A 17,104-nucleotide genomic window follows, 5' to 3' on the forward strand; every position below is an offset into this window, starting at 1 on the left:
GATTTCTTGACGGAGAAAGCTGAATCACGGCTAAATTCAACAGCAAGCGAGGTATTATGAGAAGTGCAGAGCTGAGGCCAGAACATAAGCTGAGGCAGGTCAAAGGAACAACAGGGGCAGAATCGGGCGAATAGAAACTATCCAGGATCACTGGAACAAAGGAGATAATAATCAGAGTGGTCCACAGTGTAGTGAATGAGTCCAAGATTTAAAAACTAAGAGGTGTTACGTGGCTGCAGGTGGAGATCAGCTGGAGGAGGAGATGAATTAAATCTGGGTACAGAGTGAGATGTGGGTGCACAGGGAGGCAGGCAGGTGAGGATGGCAGTTTGCAAGAGTGAGTTTTCCCAGCAGTGGCAGGGCAGAATCCTGAGGCGTGACTTATGGCGAGAGTTGGAAGATGTATCCAGGTGCCGACTAGGGAACAGGAAAAGAGGGTTATGCGAAACAAGCTGAGGAGCACAAGACAAAATGTGAGGCAGAGAACTGACTGTGCTAAGCAGACAATCTGGAGAAGGTTCATTGTGAGTGCTGCTCATAAATACTGCCGGAGTAATTGGCAACAGGTGAGGAGCAGGGAGGAGTGAGGAGGGCTCCACCCAGGCGAGGAGAGCTGATGCTGTGGAAAGTTACTCAGACTCACCCGGATCATGACACCAAGAGTCCAGTGAACTGAACACATAACCACAGTAACCAGAATGCAGTTTTCTCATTTGTGTCATTTGCTGTTTATTCATGCAGAGATTCTCACTGAGTGTCAGCTCAAACTCAAGTCAGACCTGAAGCAGAAGTTCCAGTGTGTGCTCGAGGGGATTTCTACAACAGAAAACCCGACCCTCCTGAGTCAGATCTACACAGAGCTCTACATCACAGGGGGAGGGACTGCAGAGGTCAATGATGAACATGAGGTCAGACAGATTGAAACAGCATCCAGGAAACCAGACAGACCAGAAACAACCATCAGACAAGAAGACATCTTTAAACTCCCACCTGGAAGAGATAAACCAATCAGAACAGTGCTGACAATGGGAGTGGCTGGCATTGGGAAAACAGTCCTAACACAGAAGTTCACTCTGGACTGGGCTGAAGACAAAGCCAACCAGGACATCCAGTTCATGTTTCCATTCACTTTCAGAGAGCTGAATCTGCTGAAAGAGGAAAAGTTCAGCTTGGTGGAACTTGTTCATCACTTCTTCACTGAAACCAAAGAAGCAGGAATCTACATCTTTGAAGACTTCCAGGTTGTGTTCATCTTTGATGGTCTGGATGAGTGTCGACCTCCTCTGGACTTCCACAAAACTACAATCCTGACTGACCCTAGAAAGTCCACCTCAGTGGATGTGCTGCTGATAAACCTCATCAGGGGGAAACTGCTTCCCTCTGCTCGCCTCTGGATAACCACACGACCTGCAGCAGCCAATCAGATCCCTCCTGACTGTGTTGGCGTGGTGACAGAGGTCAGAGGGTTCACTGACCCACAGAAGGAGGAGTACTTCAGGAAGAGATTCAGAGATGAGGAGCAGGCCAGCAGCATCATCTCCCACATCAAGACATCACGAAGCCTCCACATCATGTGCCACATCCCAGTCTTCTGCTGGATCACTGCTACAGTTCTGGAGTTTGTCATGAAGAACAAAGAGAGCAAAGATCTGCCTAAGACTCTCACAGAGCTCTACCTACGCCTTGTGCTATTTCACCTAAAAACGAAGGACATCAAGTATGATGGAGGAGCTGAGACAGAGTCGTGCAGGAAGATCATTGAGTCGCTGGGAAAACTGGCCTTTGATCAGCTGCAGAAAGGAAACCTGATCTTCTATAAATCAGACCTGACAGAGTGTGGCATCGATATCAGAGCAGCCTCAGTGTACTCAGGAGTGTTCACACAGATCTTTAAAGCTGATGAGTGCCACATGTTCAACAACGTTGTTTACTGTTTCATCCATCTGAGCATTCAGGAGTTCTTTGCTGCTCTTCATGTCTATCTGACCTTCATCAACTCTGGAGTCAACCTGCTTAAGAAACAATCTCCTCTCTTTAAAATCTTCCAGAAAACACTTACTGTAAAAGACTTCTACCAGAGTGCTGTGGACAAAGCCTTAAAGAGTCCAAATGGACACCTGGACTTGTTCCTCCGCTTCCTCCTGGGTCTTTCACTGCAGACCAATCAGGATCGCCTATGCATGCTGACACAGACAGGATGTAGCTCACAGACCAATCAGGAAACAGTTCACTACATCAAGAAGAAGCTCAGTGGGAAACTGTCTGCAGAGAAAAGCATCAACCTGTTCCACTGTCTGAATGAACTGGATGATCGTTCTCTAGTGGAGGAGATCCAACAGTCCCTGAGATCAGGACGTCTCTCCACAGATCAACTGTCTCCTGCTCAGTGGTCGGCTCTGGTCTTCATCTTACTGTCATCAGATCTGGATGAGTTCAACCTGAAGAAATACTCCCGTTCAGAGAAGGCATTTTTGAAGCTGCTGCCAGTGGTCAAAGCATCCAAGAAAGTGCTGTAAGTGAATCTATGAACAAATATGTTTAATAATGCTAGATGAATAAAAGAATATGTCTCCATTGTTATTCTTCCTCAGGCTGCGTCGTTGTGTACTCTCAAAAAGAAGCTTTGAAGCTTTGTCTGAAATTCTCAGCTCCCCATCCAATCATCTGAGAGAGCTGGACCTGAGCTCGAACTACCTGCAGGATTCAGAATTGGATTTGCTGTGTGTTGAACTAAAGAGTCCTGACTGTAAACTTGAAACTCTCGGGTAAGGATACAGACTTTTTGACACTTTTTGACTCTTAAATCTGTAAGTTTATCTTGATGCGGACGTTCAAAGTCAGCACAATTTTCCTTTTAAGTTCCTGAGTTTATATTTTTGACTGTCAGGTTGTCTGGACAGATGTTTTTATTTTATTTTATTTTTTTACTTGTCCCTAAAGTCAGAACTAAACCCACATGTAGATGACTTTCTGTTACTGGAGCAGCCTTCCTGAAGACAGCAGTGTGTTTTCATGCTTTTAAAGCCAAACTCACCTTTCAGACCTGGCTTTCATTTATTATCTATTTTTGTTTGTTTATTATATATTTATTTCTACTGTTTAACTACTGCTCACATCTGTTATCCTCCTTTTTAATTGTTCATTTCTTTTTACCCAGTGTTTCTATATTGCACTTTGTATTTGTCATCTATATTTATCATGCACTACTTTGCTCATTTATTGTTTGCTTTTAATGTTATTAAATTCCGGTTCTTTTGGTATTCTTTACGGCCAAAAAGACACGGCTCAAAAGTGGTCTTTTTACTTTAAAAAATTATCTTTATTTTACATATCCGGATATGGAGACCTGAACACACAACCCCAGGTCTGAAGCACAAAACAGGAAGCCTAGTCATTTATATAGACGTCACACACACTTTAAGTTTCGATCAAACACTCTGCTTAGTTTCACTTTTCGCCTGCAAAAGCATGTAATTTCCTGTCAGTCCTGTCGGCACAGAGTGTACTCAGAGTTGGGCCTTTCTTATAAAGCAATATAATCAGCATATAAGTATTTAAGATTATAAATTTAAACCTCAACAATGTTCTTACCTGGTCTCTGGTTTGTTTGTTTATTTGTTTGTTTGTTTGTTTGTTTGTTTGTTTGTTTGTTTGTTTGTTTGTTTGTTTGTTTGTTTGGTTTGCTCAGTTCTGTTTTTCTGAGGTTTTTAAGTTATTAAATTTGTAACTGTAGTGATTTGTGTGTGTGACAGAGAGGCACTGCCAGGGATTTTTGACACAAGTTGTTCTTGTAAAATCAGTCTGTGAAGGTTCTCAGACATCCAGGTCACCGTAGTCTAAGGAGCTTGGAAAGAAAAGCGTCTGGACTTCTTTAAGTTTCCTTGAAGATGTTTCACCTCTTATGAGAGAAGCGTCTTCAGTTCTAAGGGTCAAATGGTGGAGTGGGGCAGTCAGTGAAAGGGCAATGGTGGTGGCTCAGGGTTTGTATGTTTGGGGGGTTCAGAGGGAAAAGATGAATGCAGGTCTGGAGTTGCTGTGTGAGAGCAGGGAGTGAATTCTGATCAAACATGAGTGTCATGAAGCCTGTTTGCAGTTATTTGCACTGTTTTCCACTCTGGATGTTGTTTCTGTTCAGCTGTGAGTAGAAAAGGCTCCATTCTACAACCTGTTTGTGTTAGTTGTTCAATAGAAACATTATTTTGTGCTGATGTTGCACTTCTTTTATTCACAACCAAAGAGTTTTTGAAGTCTGCATCAAACTGATTTAAATGACTTTTGAATATTACTTTAAATACTTAGATTTAAAATTCTGATAAAAGTTTAAATACAAAGATCAGTATTGTCTAATGTTTTGGCTGCAGTGTGTTTTTGCAGACAGGTATAACAGAACAGCTTTAGTGTTTAGATTTTTTAAACTTGAGTATGAATTTATACAAAATGCAGCAAGAGATTAAAAAAAAACGTTTGATTATAAAATCGACTATATTGGATTCCTATCGATATCGGACATGAAAAGTGGCATCGTTCCATCTCTGCTTTGATTAGAGACACAGCTCTGTGTTTTCCAATTTGTCATTTTGAAAATTTACATTTCTTCACTGTTGAACAGCAGAAATGAGACTTTCCCAGGGAGGGGTCATTTTTTAAAAATGAGGTGAATCAACCATGAAAACCATGAATCAACATGTGAACATGAGCTGATGCTGCTGAAGTGAAGCAAAGTTACAGAGGTTTGATTAGGTAATGAGTCCTAATGAGTCCAAGTCTTCTGCTGAATCAGCAGAAGACTTGGACTCATTTGATTCCAGCTTTGATATCATTGATTTCAATATGTCCATTTCTTTCACACTTCACCTTTAAAAGTGAAGCCATGTGGTTCCTGGAAGGAAAAACACGACTTTTTCAAGTCTTTGTCCTGTTTTTATGAGAAATGTACGACTTTAATGTGAAACATTCAGAGTTTTTTCTCTTGTTGTGTTTGTTTGAAGCTGCTTCCTGTTGGCTTCAGCTGTTTGGAGTTTCCATTTTCTAAACTTCTACATTCTGAACCTTCTTCAGCTCTGAACAGATGATGAAACACTGAATGATTTCAAGCTCTTTGTCTAATAAACTTACATCTTTCATTCTTTATACAGATTGACTCTCTGTGGTTTGTCAGAGATCAGCTGTGATTATCTGGCAGCAGCACTGAAGTCCAACCCCTCCCATCTGAGACAGCTGGACCTGAGCTCCAACAACAAGCTGCAGGATCCAGGAGTGAAGCATCTGTGTGGTTTCCTGGAGAGTCCAGGATGTAAACTTGAAACTCTGAGGTCAGTCAGCATGTTTTAGTTGTGCTGAGATGAATATGATGTGAAAGTTGTGCTGACACTAAACTGCAGACATCAGGCTGATATTATACTGATCCACACTGAGGATCTTCATGGTAAAGTCTGTTTTCTTCTTCTCTGGTTTAGTCCATTGACTGCAGCAGAACAATGTTCACATTTCAAACAGTGATACTCAACGTATGGCCCGCGGCCCACACGCGGCCTGCCCACCTTTCCTGATTCAGAGAGAGGGGACCCTGATTAACTGTGTAGCTTCTTCCTCACAGTTCTAAGTATCAGACACAACAATGAATAATCCACAGCTGACTGTCTTTAGCAGGTCAAAGGTCACGGCACACAGCAGACAGTCAGAAATATTCTAACTCTGATCATTTATCAGTTGTGACACTGTGAGACTTGATCAGAGGTGTGATCATCACAGCAGAGGCCTTTGTGTCAAAGTCACTGAGGATCAAACAGAAACACATGAAGCAGATTTTCCTCTTCTGGCTTTTTATAGCAGATAACCTTCAAAATATTCTGCAGTCGATCAAAAACTGAAGCAAACCATGAAGCAACATGTGAACATGAGCTGATGCTGCTGAAGTGAAGCAAAGTTACAGAGGTTTGATTACAGACACAGCTGAGAGTTTGTAATCTGTCATCATTTTAAAAAGTTTCCATGGAACAGCAGAAATGAGGCTTTACTGTCAGAGGCCGACAGCACTGAACACAACAGCAGACTGGTGGCTAATAAACAGTGAATGATGCAGAAACAGATGTTTGAAGCTGTTCTTGGAGTACACTGAGAGAGAGAGAGCTGTGCAGGCAGGAACAGCCAAAGTCAGAGAGAATTCATGAGCATATTTATCAAACGTGAAGCAGAGTTTGGATCTTCTTTTGCTGCTGCTTCACTCAGTTTTGGTTGGAGACAGATGAAACCTGCAGCTTCAGGATCTGTGAGCTGTCCACTTTCAGCCCCGACGGCGTGTCCGTGTACGTGCCGTCGAGTGAACGATCCACGCTCTGTGTTTCCATCTTTGTGTGTTTAGCTGCTCTCATTTACTGTTTTAGCTGTTTGCTGCTTGTTGAAATAGTTTGTGAGCTTTAACCTGAGATTCTGGCAAAATACATTTATATGAAACATCGATTCAGGATTGAATGAATCAACATCGTTTTATTCAAATTAAAACCATTTAAATGGGAACATGAATTTTTTACAGCCGCCTCTAATGCTGGGTAATGTCAGCTGGTCCATGTGCAGCTGGCTGTGAGGCTCAGGGAGCGTCTACAAAGTGCAACACTGAAAGAACATCAACCATAAATATTGAGTAAGAACTGGACTCTCATACAGCGAGACTCAAATGCCTTTAAACATCAGCTTATCCTGCTGATCCAAGTCCAACACTGAGTTTGTAAAAACATGTTTGTCAATCATTTTGTTTGGTTTCTGAGGAAAAAGATTCAATAAGTTGCTGCTAATACACAACATTTCATCATATTTCCTCATAACCCTCTTTTGTCTGACCATTTGATCCCATTTGAATTTGCAATAAAGGATCCACAGAGTTTGGTGACAATAATGACAGTAGATGATTGTGTGAAAGTGCTGGAAGCAAATGAGTGTGTGATGTTCTTTCAGTGTTGCACTTTGTAGACGCTCCCTGAGCACTGGTCTCACAGCCAGCTGCACATAGAGACCAGTGTTGTTAGTCCAGGTCAGAAGATGACTTGTTGGAATGAAAATGAGCTTGTAGTTTGTCTGCTTTAATAATGTGACTGGAAAAAGGTGTTGGACTTCAAATATGTCCATTTCTGTCACACTTCACCTTTAAAAGTGAAGCCATGTGGTTCCTGGAAGGAAAAACACGACTTTTTCAAGTCTTTGTCCTGTTTTTATGAGAAATGTACGACTTTAATGTGAAACATTCAGAGTTTTTTCTCTTGTTGTGTTTGTTTGAAGCTGCTTCCTGTTGGCTTCAGCTGTTTGGAGTTTCCATTTTCTAAACTTCTACATTCTGAACCTTCTTCAGCTCTGAACAGATGATGAAACACTGAATGATTTCAAGCACTTTGTCTAATAAACTTACATCTTTCATTCTTTATACAGATTGAAGAGCTGTGGTTTGTCAGAGATCAGCTGTGATTATCTGGCAGCAGCACTGAAGTCCAACCCCTCCCATCTGAGAGAGCTGGACCTGAGCGACAACTACAACCTGCAGGATCCAGGAGTGAAGCATCTGTGTGGTTTCCTGGAGAGTCCAGGATGTAAACTTGAAACTCTGAGGTCAGTCAGCATGTTTTAGTTGTGCTGAGATGAATATGATGTGAAAGTTGTGCTGACACTAAACTGCAGACATCAGGCTGATATTATACTGATCCACACTGAGGATCTTCATGGTAAAGTCTGTTTTCTTCTTCTCTGGTTTAGTCCATTGACTGCAGCAGAACAATGTTCACATTTCAAACAGTGATACTCAACGTATGGCCCGCGGCCCACACGCGGCCTGCCCACCTTTACTGATTCAGAGAGCTGTGTTTGTGTGGGCGGGGCTCAGACAGCTCCGCCCACTCAGTTTGTTCCCTCCTGATTCATCTGCATGTGTTCTGCTTCACACTGCTCACCTCCACCAAAGACTTCACAAACATCTTCTTTCTTTGAGTCCAGTTTGTCCCACAAACACTTCCAAATCTCCTCCTCTGAGATTCTGCAGCTTCTTGCAGTGTGACTCAGCTGACTTCTGACAGACCACAGACTGGCACAGCATCCACATGTGTCTCCTTTCAAACAGGCTCTTGATGTTTCCTCCCACATCATTCTGGCCTCTCAGTCTCCTTTGTTCTCCAGCTCTGTAGCTCCAGCTGGTGAAGCTTCAGTTTTCCATGTTGGTAACAGTAAACTACAGCCTCTGCTGTCAGCTGGGTAACTAAACAGAGCTGCAGCACGTCTCTGCGGTGGTGCTACATCCAGCCTGCAGACGGCCGTCTACATGTTGTAGTGGTTTACACTCACACGACGTGCGGCGAAGTTGATGGAGTAAAGGTTACAGTGAAAGAAGCTGAGGATGGGGTGTCAATGTGGAGCGATGAGGTGACCACCCTGCAGTCTACAGTAGAGAGTATGAAGGAGGAGCTGTCTGACCTGAAGGATAAATGTGATGAAGGCAGGAAGCGGAGAGCTAACATCCACATCATAGGGATCCCAGAGGGCCTGGACTCGAGCTCCTCCACGGCCGTATCCGTGCTACTACGTGAAGTGCTGGGTATGGATAAAGACGTTATTGTCGACCGCTCACACAGGAGCCCTATCCTGAGAAAGCCAGCTGGTAACCCGCACGCCGTCATAGCCGAGCGTCACTACTACCAGGATTGTGTGGCTACGCCGTGCCAGGGCCCAAGCCCCGCTTGAGTTTAACGGACAACCTATTGCAATATTACGACTGGGCGATATGACCCAAAGTTCATATCTCGATATTCTTTAGCTGGATGGCGATATACGATATATATCTCGATATTTTTAAAGCCAGAAAGTTCGAACAAAAAGAGAGTTCTTAGTCAAAGCTGTGTCCCAAATCTCACACAGGCACATTTATTAACATACAGCGTAGATGTACATGAAACAATTACTCAGAAATAAATGATCAGCATTTATTAAATAATAATGCTCCATAAATAAAAGAAAACAATGTTGTTTTTGTGCATAACAAAAAGCTCACAATCGTGCAGTCAAAATGTAAACAGACGCTGAGCATAATAACAAGCAGCTGCTCTGTTCCCAGGTTCTACTGCGTGACTGACAGCCTGGAGTTTGAAACCCTCTTTGTAACCGTGTCTCTTACAGGTGCCATTTATGGTCCTTATACACGCTCAATACAGTAATATTACGTTGAAGCAGAGTACGTATCACTCCGCGAGGCTCCTCGTAGCTGTAATGCTCCAACAATCCATCAAGCGGTGCGGCCTCGTAGCTGAGCAAAGTCGTACCAAAACATCTTTTGAAAGGTTTCTGAGCGCCGTGTAGCACATAAAATCGGTTCGAGGTCAGTAAGCACAACCAGAATTCATCCATAAGGCGCACTGTCGATTTATGAGAAAATTACAGGATTTTAAGTGCAGAAAATATAGTTTATGGTTTTCCTTTGATCTTAGCAAATATCTACGCCTCTAATTGGGACGATCACAGATTTTTCACTAATGTCTTTGCGCGGCTCCCCAATATGTCATCACACAATATCATCTTTGAGGGAGACCTAAACTGCTCATTATCTGCTATGGACCACAGTTCACACAAAAGTACACTTAGTCCAAAGTCAGCATGCGTCATTCAGAGCTTTCTTGATCATTATGGGCTGGCTGATGTATGGAGATTTCATAATCCTGCTTCACGTCAATACTCTTTTTTTTTCTAATGTCCATAAAACATATATTTGTATAGAAAAACGTCTCCCTTTAGTTACAGAATGTGATTCTAAGACTCTGGTGATTTCTCCTCTTGTTTTTTCAATGTGTATTCCTGATGCCTGCTCCAACTATCAGCCATGGAGATTCAACTCAGTGTTGTTAGCAGATGAAGAGTTTGTCAGTTACAAAAGGTCTCAAAGAGATTTTTTTTCTATCAATCAGACCCCAGAGATGTCATCATCAGTCATTTGGGAATTTCTAAAAGCATCTGAGAGGCCAAATAATTTCATTTTGTGCCAAACAGAATAGAATAGAATAGAATTAGAATAGAATTCAACTTTATTGTCATTGCACATGCACAGGTACAGGGCAACGAAATGCAGTTTGCATCCATCCAGAAGTGCTTTAGTGATATAGATATATTACAATATATATTAGCAATAATATAGATATGTGAGTATATTACAGAAATGGGTCTATTATGGTATGTTATAATGTACACGGTATGAAGTATGTTGTGAATATTCTATAACTATAAGTATGTACAGGCTGTAGTGAGTACAAGCTATGTACAGAATATGAACAGGATATAAATATGAAAAACTATACAGAATATGAAATAAATAACTTTACAGAATCTGAGATATACAGCTATACAGAAATGGGAACTATGCAAGTTGTAAACAGTTGTAGGATTAAAGATTATCGAATGTACAGAATGATTATTTACACAGAGCTAGTGCAGTTAAGATAAGTGAGGGTGTGGATAATTTCTACAGAGGCTATATAAAGTGCTAGTGGTTGTGAGTGGTGATTCAGTCCATGTTATTATTGTGTGTTTGAGGGTACAGTTGTCCATTGTGGGTGTGTGTATGTTCAGTCCATGAGTTTAACGTGGGTCAGATGTCAGGAGGCAGAGTTCAGGAGTCTGACAGCTGTGGGGAAGAAGCTGTTCCGGTACCTGGTGGTCTTAGTTCGGAGGCTCCTGTAGCGCCTCCCGGAGGGCAGGAGGGTGAAGAGTCCATGTGATGGGTGACTGGGGTCTTTGATGATTTTCCCAGCCCTTTTCAGACACCGCTTCCTGTAGATGTCCTTTATGGCAGGAAGTGGTGCTCCGGCGATGCGCTGGGCAGTTTTCACGACCCTCTGCAACGCCTTCCGGTCCGAGGCAGAGCAGTTCCCGTACCAGACTGTTATACAGTTGGTCAGGATGCTCTCGATGGTGCAACGATAGAAGTTCACCAGGATGTCTGAGGACAGGTGGTTCTTCCTCAGAGTCCTCAAGAAGAAGAGGCGCTGGTGAGCCTTCTTGACCAGCTTGGAGCAGTTGGTCGTCCAGGTGAGATCCTCGGAGATGTGGACTACCAGGAACTTGAAGCTGCTCACACGCTCCACAGCTGTCCCCTTAATGTGGATGGGTGGATGTGGGTCAGCATTCCTCCTGTAGTCCACGATGAGCTCCTTGGTCTTCTCAGTGTTAAGCAGCAGGTTGTTTCTGTCGCACCACTCAGCCAGACGATCCACCTCCTCCCTGTAGGCGGCCTCATCGTTGTCACTGATGAGGCCAATCACCGTGGTGTCATCTGCAAACTTAATGATGGTGTTGGAACCATCAGCAGGTCTGCAGTCGTGGGTGAAGAGGGAGTAGAGGAAAGGGCTCATCACACAGCCTTGTGGTATACCGGTGTTCATTGTGATGGTAGATGAGCAGTGGTTATCCAGCCGGACATGTTGGGGGCGGTTGGAATAAAATAGGGACCGAGCGCCTCTCTCAGTTAGCTGATGAAATGACTAAACTACATGCTGTGTACAGCCACTCTCCTGAGCCTGTATTATATACACAGCGGTTACAATGACAAACTGAATACAATCTCATATCTACAAAACAAGCTTAGTCAAAGTTGCAGCTACGCTTATGAACATGGAGAAAAAACAGGCGAGTTATCAGCTCACCAGCTACGACTAAGAACAGCTAACCAACTATCCTTGAGATCTACAATGACCAGGGAATAAGGTCTACAGACAACCAAACTATCCTTGAGATCCACAATGATTTCAATAAGGTGTTTTATATTCCCTCCTTGGGAGAAGATGCGATCGCTAGTCTGGAGGAACCTGTCTCTAATGTTGAAATTGAAACGGCCGTACGGAGCATGCAGTCTGGAAAATCTGCTGCCCCGACGGGTATCCATCTGATTTTTTCATAAAGTTTTCTGACCGACTGAATTCACTGTTAAAATCAACTTTTGAAGAATCCTTCCTCTCACAGTCGTTGCCTCCAACAATGCATCAAGCAGTGATGTGTTTAATTGTAAAACAGGAAAAAGACCATTTAGATTGTCGTTCATGTCGTTTAATATCTTTGTTCAACACAGACACCAAGATCCTGGCTCAAGTGTTGGCCCGTCGCTTACACAAGTATTTGTCCTCCATTATTTCACCAGACGGGCTTTATTAGGCACTCTTTTTTGAACATTAGAGCTCTATTAAATATCATTTATACCCATGTTAAAGGTGATACATTGGAAACTGTAATTTGGCTTGACGCAGAAAAGGCGTTGGATCGGGTGAGATGGGATTTTTTTTTATACGCTTAAAAAATGTGTCTTTAATTTTGTATCTTGGATAAAAGTATTGTATTGCTCCCCTCTAACAGCCGTCCGGACTAACAATAATCTGCCCCCCAGGACAGGGATGCCCTCTGTCTCCTTTTTGCCATTGAACCGCTAGCTGTTGCTCTGAGACAATGTGTTGGTGTTGAGGGAAAACATTGAGGGGGTATCGAACATGAAGTCTCTCTTTATGCCGACGACATGAATTTATTTATTTCCAACCCATCGAACAGCCTCCACAAACTTTTGGATAGACTTACAATAATAATAATAATACATTTTATTTATAGGCGCCTTTAAGAGCCTCAAGGTCACCTTAATGCATACTTAAGGAATTTGGGACAATTTCTGGATATAAAGTGACTTTTGGGAAGAGCGAGGCAAAGTCTATCTGTACGACAACTGGGGAGTTTTGTGTATTTTAGCCCCTTTTAAACCCAGCTATAACAAGTTTAAGTACTCGGGCATCTGGGTGACAAGAAAACCATAAAGACTTGTATAAAACTATCTTCCTTTATTGTCGAAGCTTAAAGAGGATTTTGGAAAATGTGAGTTTTGCCTCTTTATATTTATGGTGGGAATGCAGAACAAGGAGCAAAGATGAATGTGATGCTGAATCAGCAGAAGACTTGGACTCATTTGATTCCAGCTTTGATATCATTGATTTCAATATGTCCATTTCTGTCACACTTCACCTTTAAAAGTGAAGCCATGTGGTTCCTGGAAGGAAAAACACGACTTTTTCAAGTCTTTGTCCTGTTTTTATGAGAAATGTACGACTTTAATGTGAAACATTCAGAGTTTTTTCTCTTGTTGTGTTTGTTTGAAGCTGCTTCCTGTTGGCTTCAGCTGTTTGGAGTTTCCATTTTCTAAACTTCTACATTCTGAACCTTCTTCAGCTCTGAACAGATGATGAAACACTGAATGATTTCAAGCACTTTGTCTAATAAACTTACATCTTTCGTTCTTTATACAGATTGATGGACTGTGGTTTGTCAGAGATCAGCTGTGATTATCTGGCAGCAGCACTGAAGTCCAACCCCTCCCATCTGAGAGAGCTGGACCTGAGCGACAACAACAACCTGCAGGATCCAGGAGTGAAGCATCTGTGTGGTTTCCTGGAGAGTCCAGGATGTAAACTTGAAACTCTGAGGTCAGTCAGCATGTTTTAGTTGTGCTGAGATGAATATGATGTGAAAGTTGTGCTGACACTAAACTGCAGACATCAGGCTGATATTATACTGATCCACACTGAGGATCTTCATGGTAAAGTCTGTTTTCTTCTTCTCTGGTTTAGTCCATTGACTGCAGCAGAACAATGTTCACATTTCAAACAGTGATGCTCAACGTATGGCCCGCGGCCCACACGCGGCCTGCCCACCTTTCCTGATTCAGAGAGAGGGGACCCTGATTAACTGTGTAGCTTCTTCCTCACAGTTCTAAGTATCAGACACAACAATGAATAATCCACAGCTGACTGTCTTTAGCAGGTCAAAGGTCACGGCACACAGCAGACAGTCAGAAATATTCTAACTCTGATCATTTATCAGTTGTGACACTGTGAGACTTGATCAGAGGTGTGATCATCACAGCAGAGGCCTTTGTGTCAAAGTCACTGAAGATCAAACAGAAACACATGAAGCAGATTTTCCTCTTCTGGCTTTTTATAGCAGATAACCTTCAAAATATTCTGCAGTCGATCAAAAACTGAAGCAAACCATGAAGCAACATGTGAACATGAGCTGATGCTGCTGAAGTGAAGCAAAGTTACAGAGGTTTGATTACAGACACAGCTGAGAGTTTGTAATCTGTCATCATTTTAAAAAGTTTCCATGGAACAGCAGAAATGAGGCTTTACTGTCAGAGGCCGACAGCACTGAACACAACAGCAGACTGGTGGCTAATAAACAGTGAATGATGCAGAAACAGATGTTTGAAGCTGTTCTTGGAGTACACTGAGAGAGAGAGAGCTGTGCAGGCAGGAACAGCCAAAGTCAGAGAGAATTCATGAGCATATTTATCAAACGTGAAGCAGAGTTTGGATCTTCTTTTGCTGCTGCTTCACTCAGTTTTGGTTGGAGACAGATGAAACCTGCAGCTTCAGGATCTGTGAGCTGTCCACTTTCAGCCCCGACGGCGTGTCCGTGTACGTGCCGTCGAGTGAACGATCCACGCTCTGTGTTTCCATCTTTGTGTGTTTAGCTGCTCTCATTTACTGTTTTAGCTGTTTGCTGCTTGTTGAAATAGTTTGTGAGCTTTAACCTGAGATTCTGGCAAAATACATTTATATGAAACATCGATTCAGGATTGAATGAATCAACATCGTTTTATTCAAATTAAAACCATTTAAATGGGAACATGAATTTTTTACAGCCGCCTCTAATGCTGGGTAATGTCAGCTGGTCCATGTGCAGCTGGCTGTGAGGCTCAGGGAGCGTCTACAAAGTGCAACACTGAAAGAACATCATCCATAAATATTGAGTAAGAACTGGACTCTCATACAGCGAGACTCAAATGCCTTTAAACATCAGCTTATCCTGCTGATCCAAGTCCAACACTGAGTTTGTAAAAACATGTTTGTCAATCATTTTGTTTGGTTTCTGAGGAAAATGATTCAATAACTTGCTGCTAATACACAACATTTCATCATATTTCCTCATAACCCTCTTTTGTCTGACCATTTGATCCCATTTGAATTTGCAATAAAGGATCCACAGAGTTTGGTGACAATAATGACAGTAGATGTTTGTGTGAAAGTGCTGGAAGCAAATGAGTGTGTGATGTTCTTTCAGTGTTGCACTTTGTAGACGCTCCCTGAGCACTGGTCTCACAGCCAGCTGCACATAGAGACCAGTGTTGTTAGTCCAGGTCAGAAGATGACTTGTTGGAATGAAAATGAGCTTGTAGTTTGTCTGCTTTAATAATGTGACTGGAAAAAGGTGTTGGACTTCAAATATGTCCATTTCTGTCACACTTCACCTTTAAAAGTGAAGCCATGTGGTTCCTGGAAGGAAAAACACGACTTTTTCAAGTCTTTGTCCTGTTTTTATGAGAAATGTACGACTTTAATGTGAAACATTCAGAGTTTTTTCTCTTGTTGTGTTTGTTTGAAGCTGCTTCCTGTTGGCTTCAGCTGTTTGGAGTTTCCATTTTCTAAACTTCTACATTCTGAACCTTCTTCAGCTCTGAACAGATGATGAAACACTGAATGATTTCAAGCACTTTGTCTAATAAACTTACATCTTTCATTCTTTATACAGATTGGACAGCTGTGGTTTGTCAGAGATCAGCTGTGATTATCTGGCAGCAGCACTGAAGTCCAACCCCTCCCATCTGAGACAGCTGGAGCTGGGTAATGACTTCTTGTCTTCAACTAAGAACAACCTGCAGGATTCAGGAGTGAAGCATCTGTGTGGTTTCCTGGAGAGTCCAGGATGTAAACTTGAAACTCTGAGGTCAGTCAGCATGTTTTAGTTGTGCTGAGATGAATATGATGTGAAAGTTGTGCTGACACTAAACTGCAGACATCAGGCTGATATTATACTGATCCACACTGAGGATCTTCATGGTAAAGTCTGTTTTCTTCTTCTCTGGTTTAGTCCATTGACTGCAGCAGAACAATGTTCACATTTCAAACAGTGATACTCAACGTATGGCCCGCGGCCCACACGCGGCCTGCCCACCTTTCCTGATTCAGAGAGAGGGGACCCTGATTAACTGTGTAGCTTCTTCCTCACAGTTCTAAGTATCAGACACAACAATGAATAATCCACAGCTGACTGTCTTTAGAGGGTCAAAGGTCACGGCACACAGCAGACAGTCAGAAATATTCTAACTCTGATCATTTATCAGTTGTGACACTGTGAGACTTGATCAGAGGTGTGATCATCACAGCAGAGGCCTTTGTGTCAAAGTCACTGAGGATCAAACAGAAACACATGAAGCAGATTTTCCTCTTCTGGCTTTTTATAGCAGATAACCTTCAAAATATTCTGCAGTCGATCAAAAACTGAAGCAAACCATGAAGCAACATGTGAACATGAGCTGATGCTGCTGAAGTGAAGCAAAGTTACAGAGGTTTGATTACAGACACAGCTGAGAGTTTGTAATCTGTCGTCATTTTAAAAAGTTTCCATGGAACAGCAGAAATGAGGCTTTACTGTCAGAGGCCGACAGCACTGAACACAACAGCAGACTGGTGGCTAATAAACAGTGAATGATGCAGAAACAGATGTTTGAAGCTGTTCTTGGAGTACACTGAGAGAGAGAGAGCTGTGCAGGCAGGAACAGCCAAAGTCAGAGAGAATTCATGAGCATATTTATCAAACGTGAAGCAGAGTTTGGATCTTCTTTTGCTGCTGCTTCACTCAGTTTTGGTTGGAGACAGATGAAACCTGCAGCTTCAGGATCTGTGAGCTGTCCACTTTCAGCCCCGACGGCGTGTCCGTGTACGTGCCGTCGAGTGAACGATCCACGCTCTGTGTTTCCATCTTTGTGTGTTTAGCTGCTCTCATTTACTGTTTTAGCTGTTTGCTGCTTGTTGAAATAGTTTGTGAGCTTTAACCTGAGATTCTGGCAAAATACATTTATATTAAACATCGATTCAGGATTGAATGAATCAACATCGTTTTATTCAAATTAAAACCATTTAAATGGGAACATGAATTTTTTACAGCCGCCTCTAATGCTGGGTAATGTCAGCTGGTCCATGTGCAGCTGGCTGTGAGGCTCAGGGAGCGTCTACAAAGTGCAACACTGAAAGAACATCATCCATAAATATTG

General features: G+C 42.4%; 1 protein-coding gene across 1 annotated transcript in view; it reads left to right on the forward strand.

Moving 5' to 3' along the window:
• Positions 1 to 17,104, forward strand: part of LOC146642763 (NACHT, LRR and PYD domains-containing protein 3-like) — a 197,216-nt gene that overhangs the window by 107,647 nt on the left and 72,465 nt on the right. Inside the window, exons 3-5 of the mRNA XM_085397207.1 lie at positions 742 to 2,512; positions 2,592 to 2,765; positions 13,299 to 13,475. Of these exons, the coding sequence (XP_085253333.1) occupies positions 742 to 2,512; positions 2,592 to 2,765; positions 13,299 to 13,475 (2,122 nt within the window). The remainder of the gene's footprint in view (positions 1 to 741; positions 2,513 to 2,591; positions 2,766 to 13,298; positions 13,476 to 17,104) is intronic.

The sequence above is a fragment of the Rhamphochromis longiceps genome, linkage group LG23, assembly GCF_057381845.1.
Source record: "Rhamphochromis longiceps isolate RC_006_pf linkage group LG23, R_longiceps_female_GT1.1, whole genome shotgun sequence".
In the NCBI taxonomy this organism is placed as follows: domain Eukaryota; kingdom Metazoa; phylum Chordata; class Actinopteri; order Cichliformes; family Cichlidae; genus Rhamphochromis; species Rhamphochromis longiceps.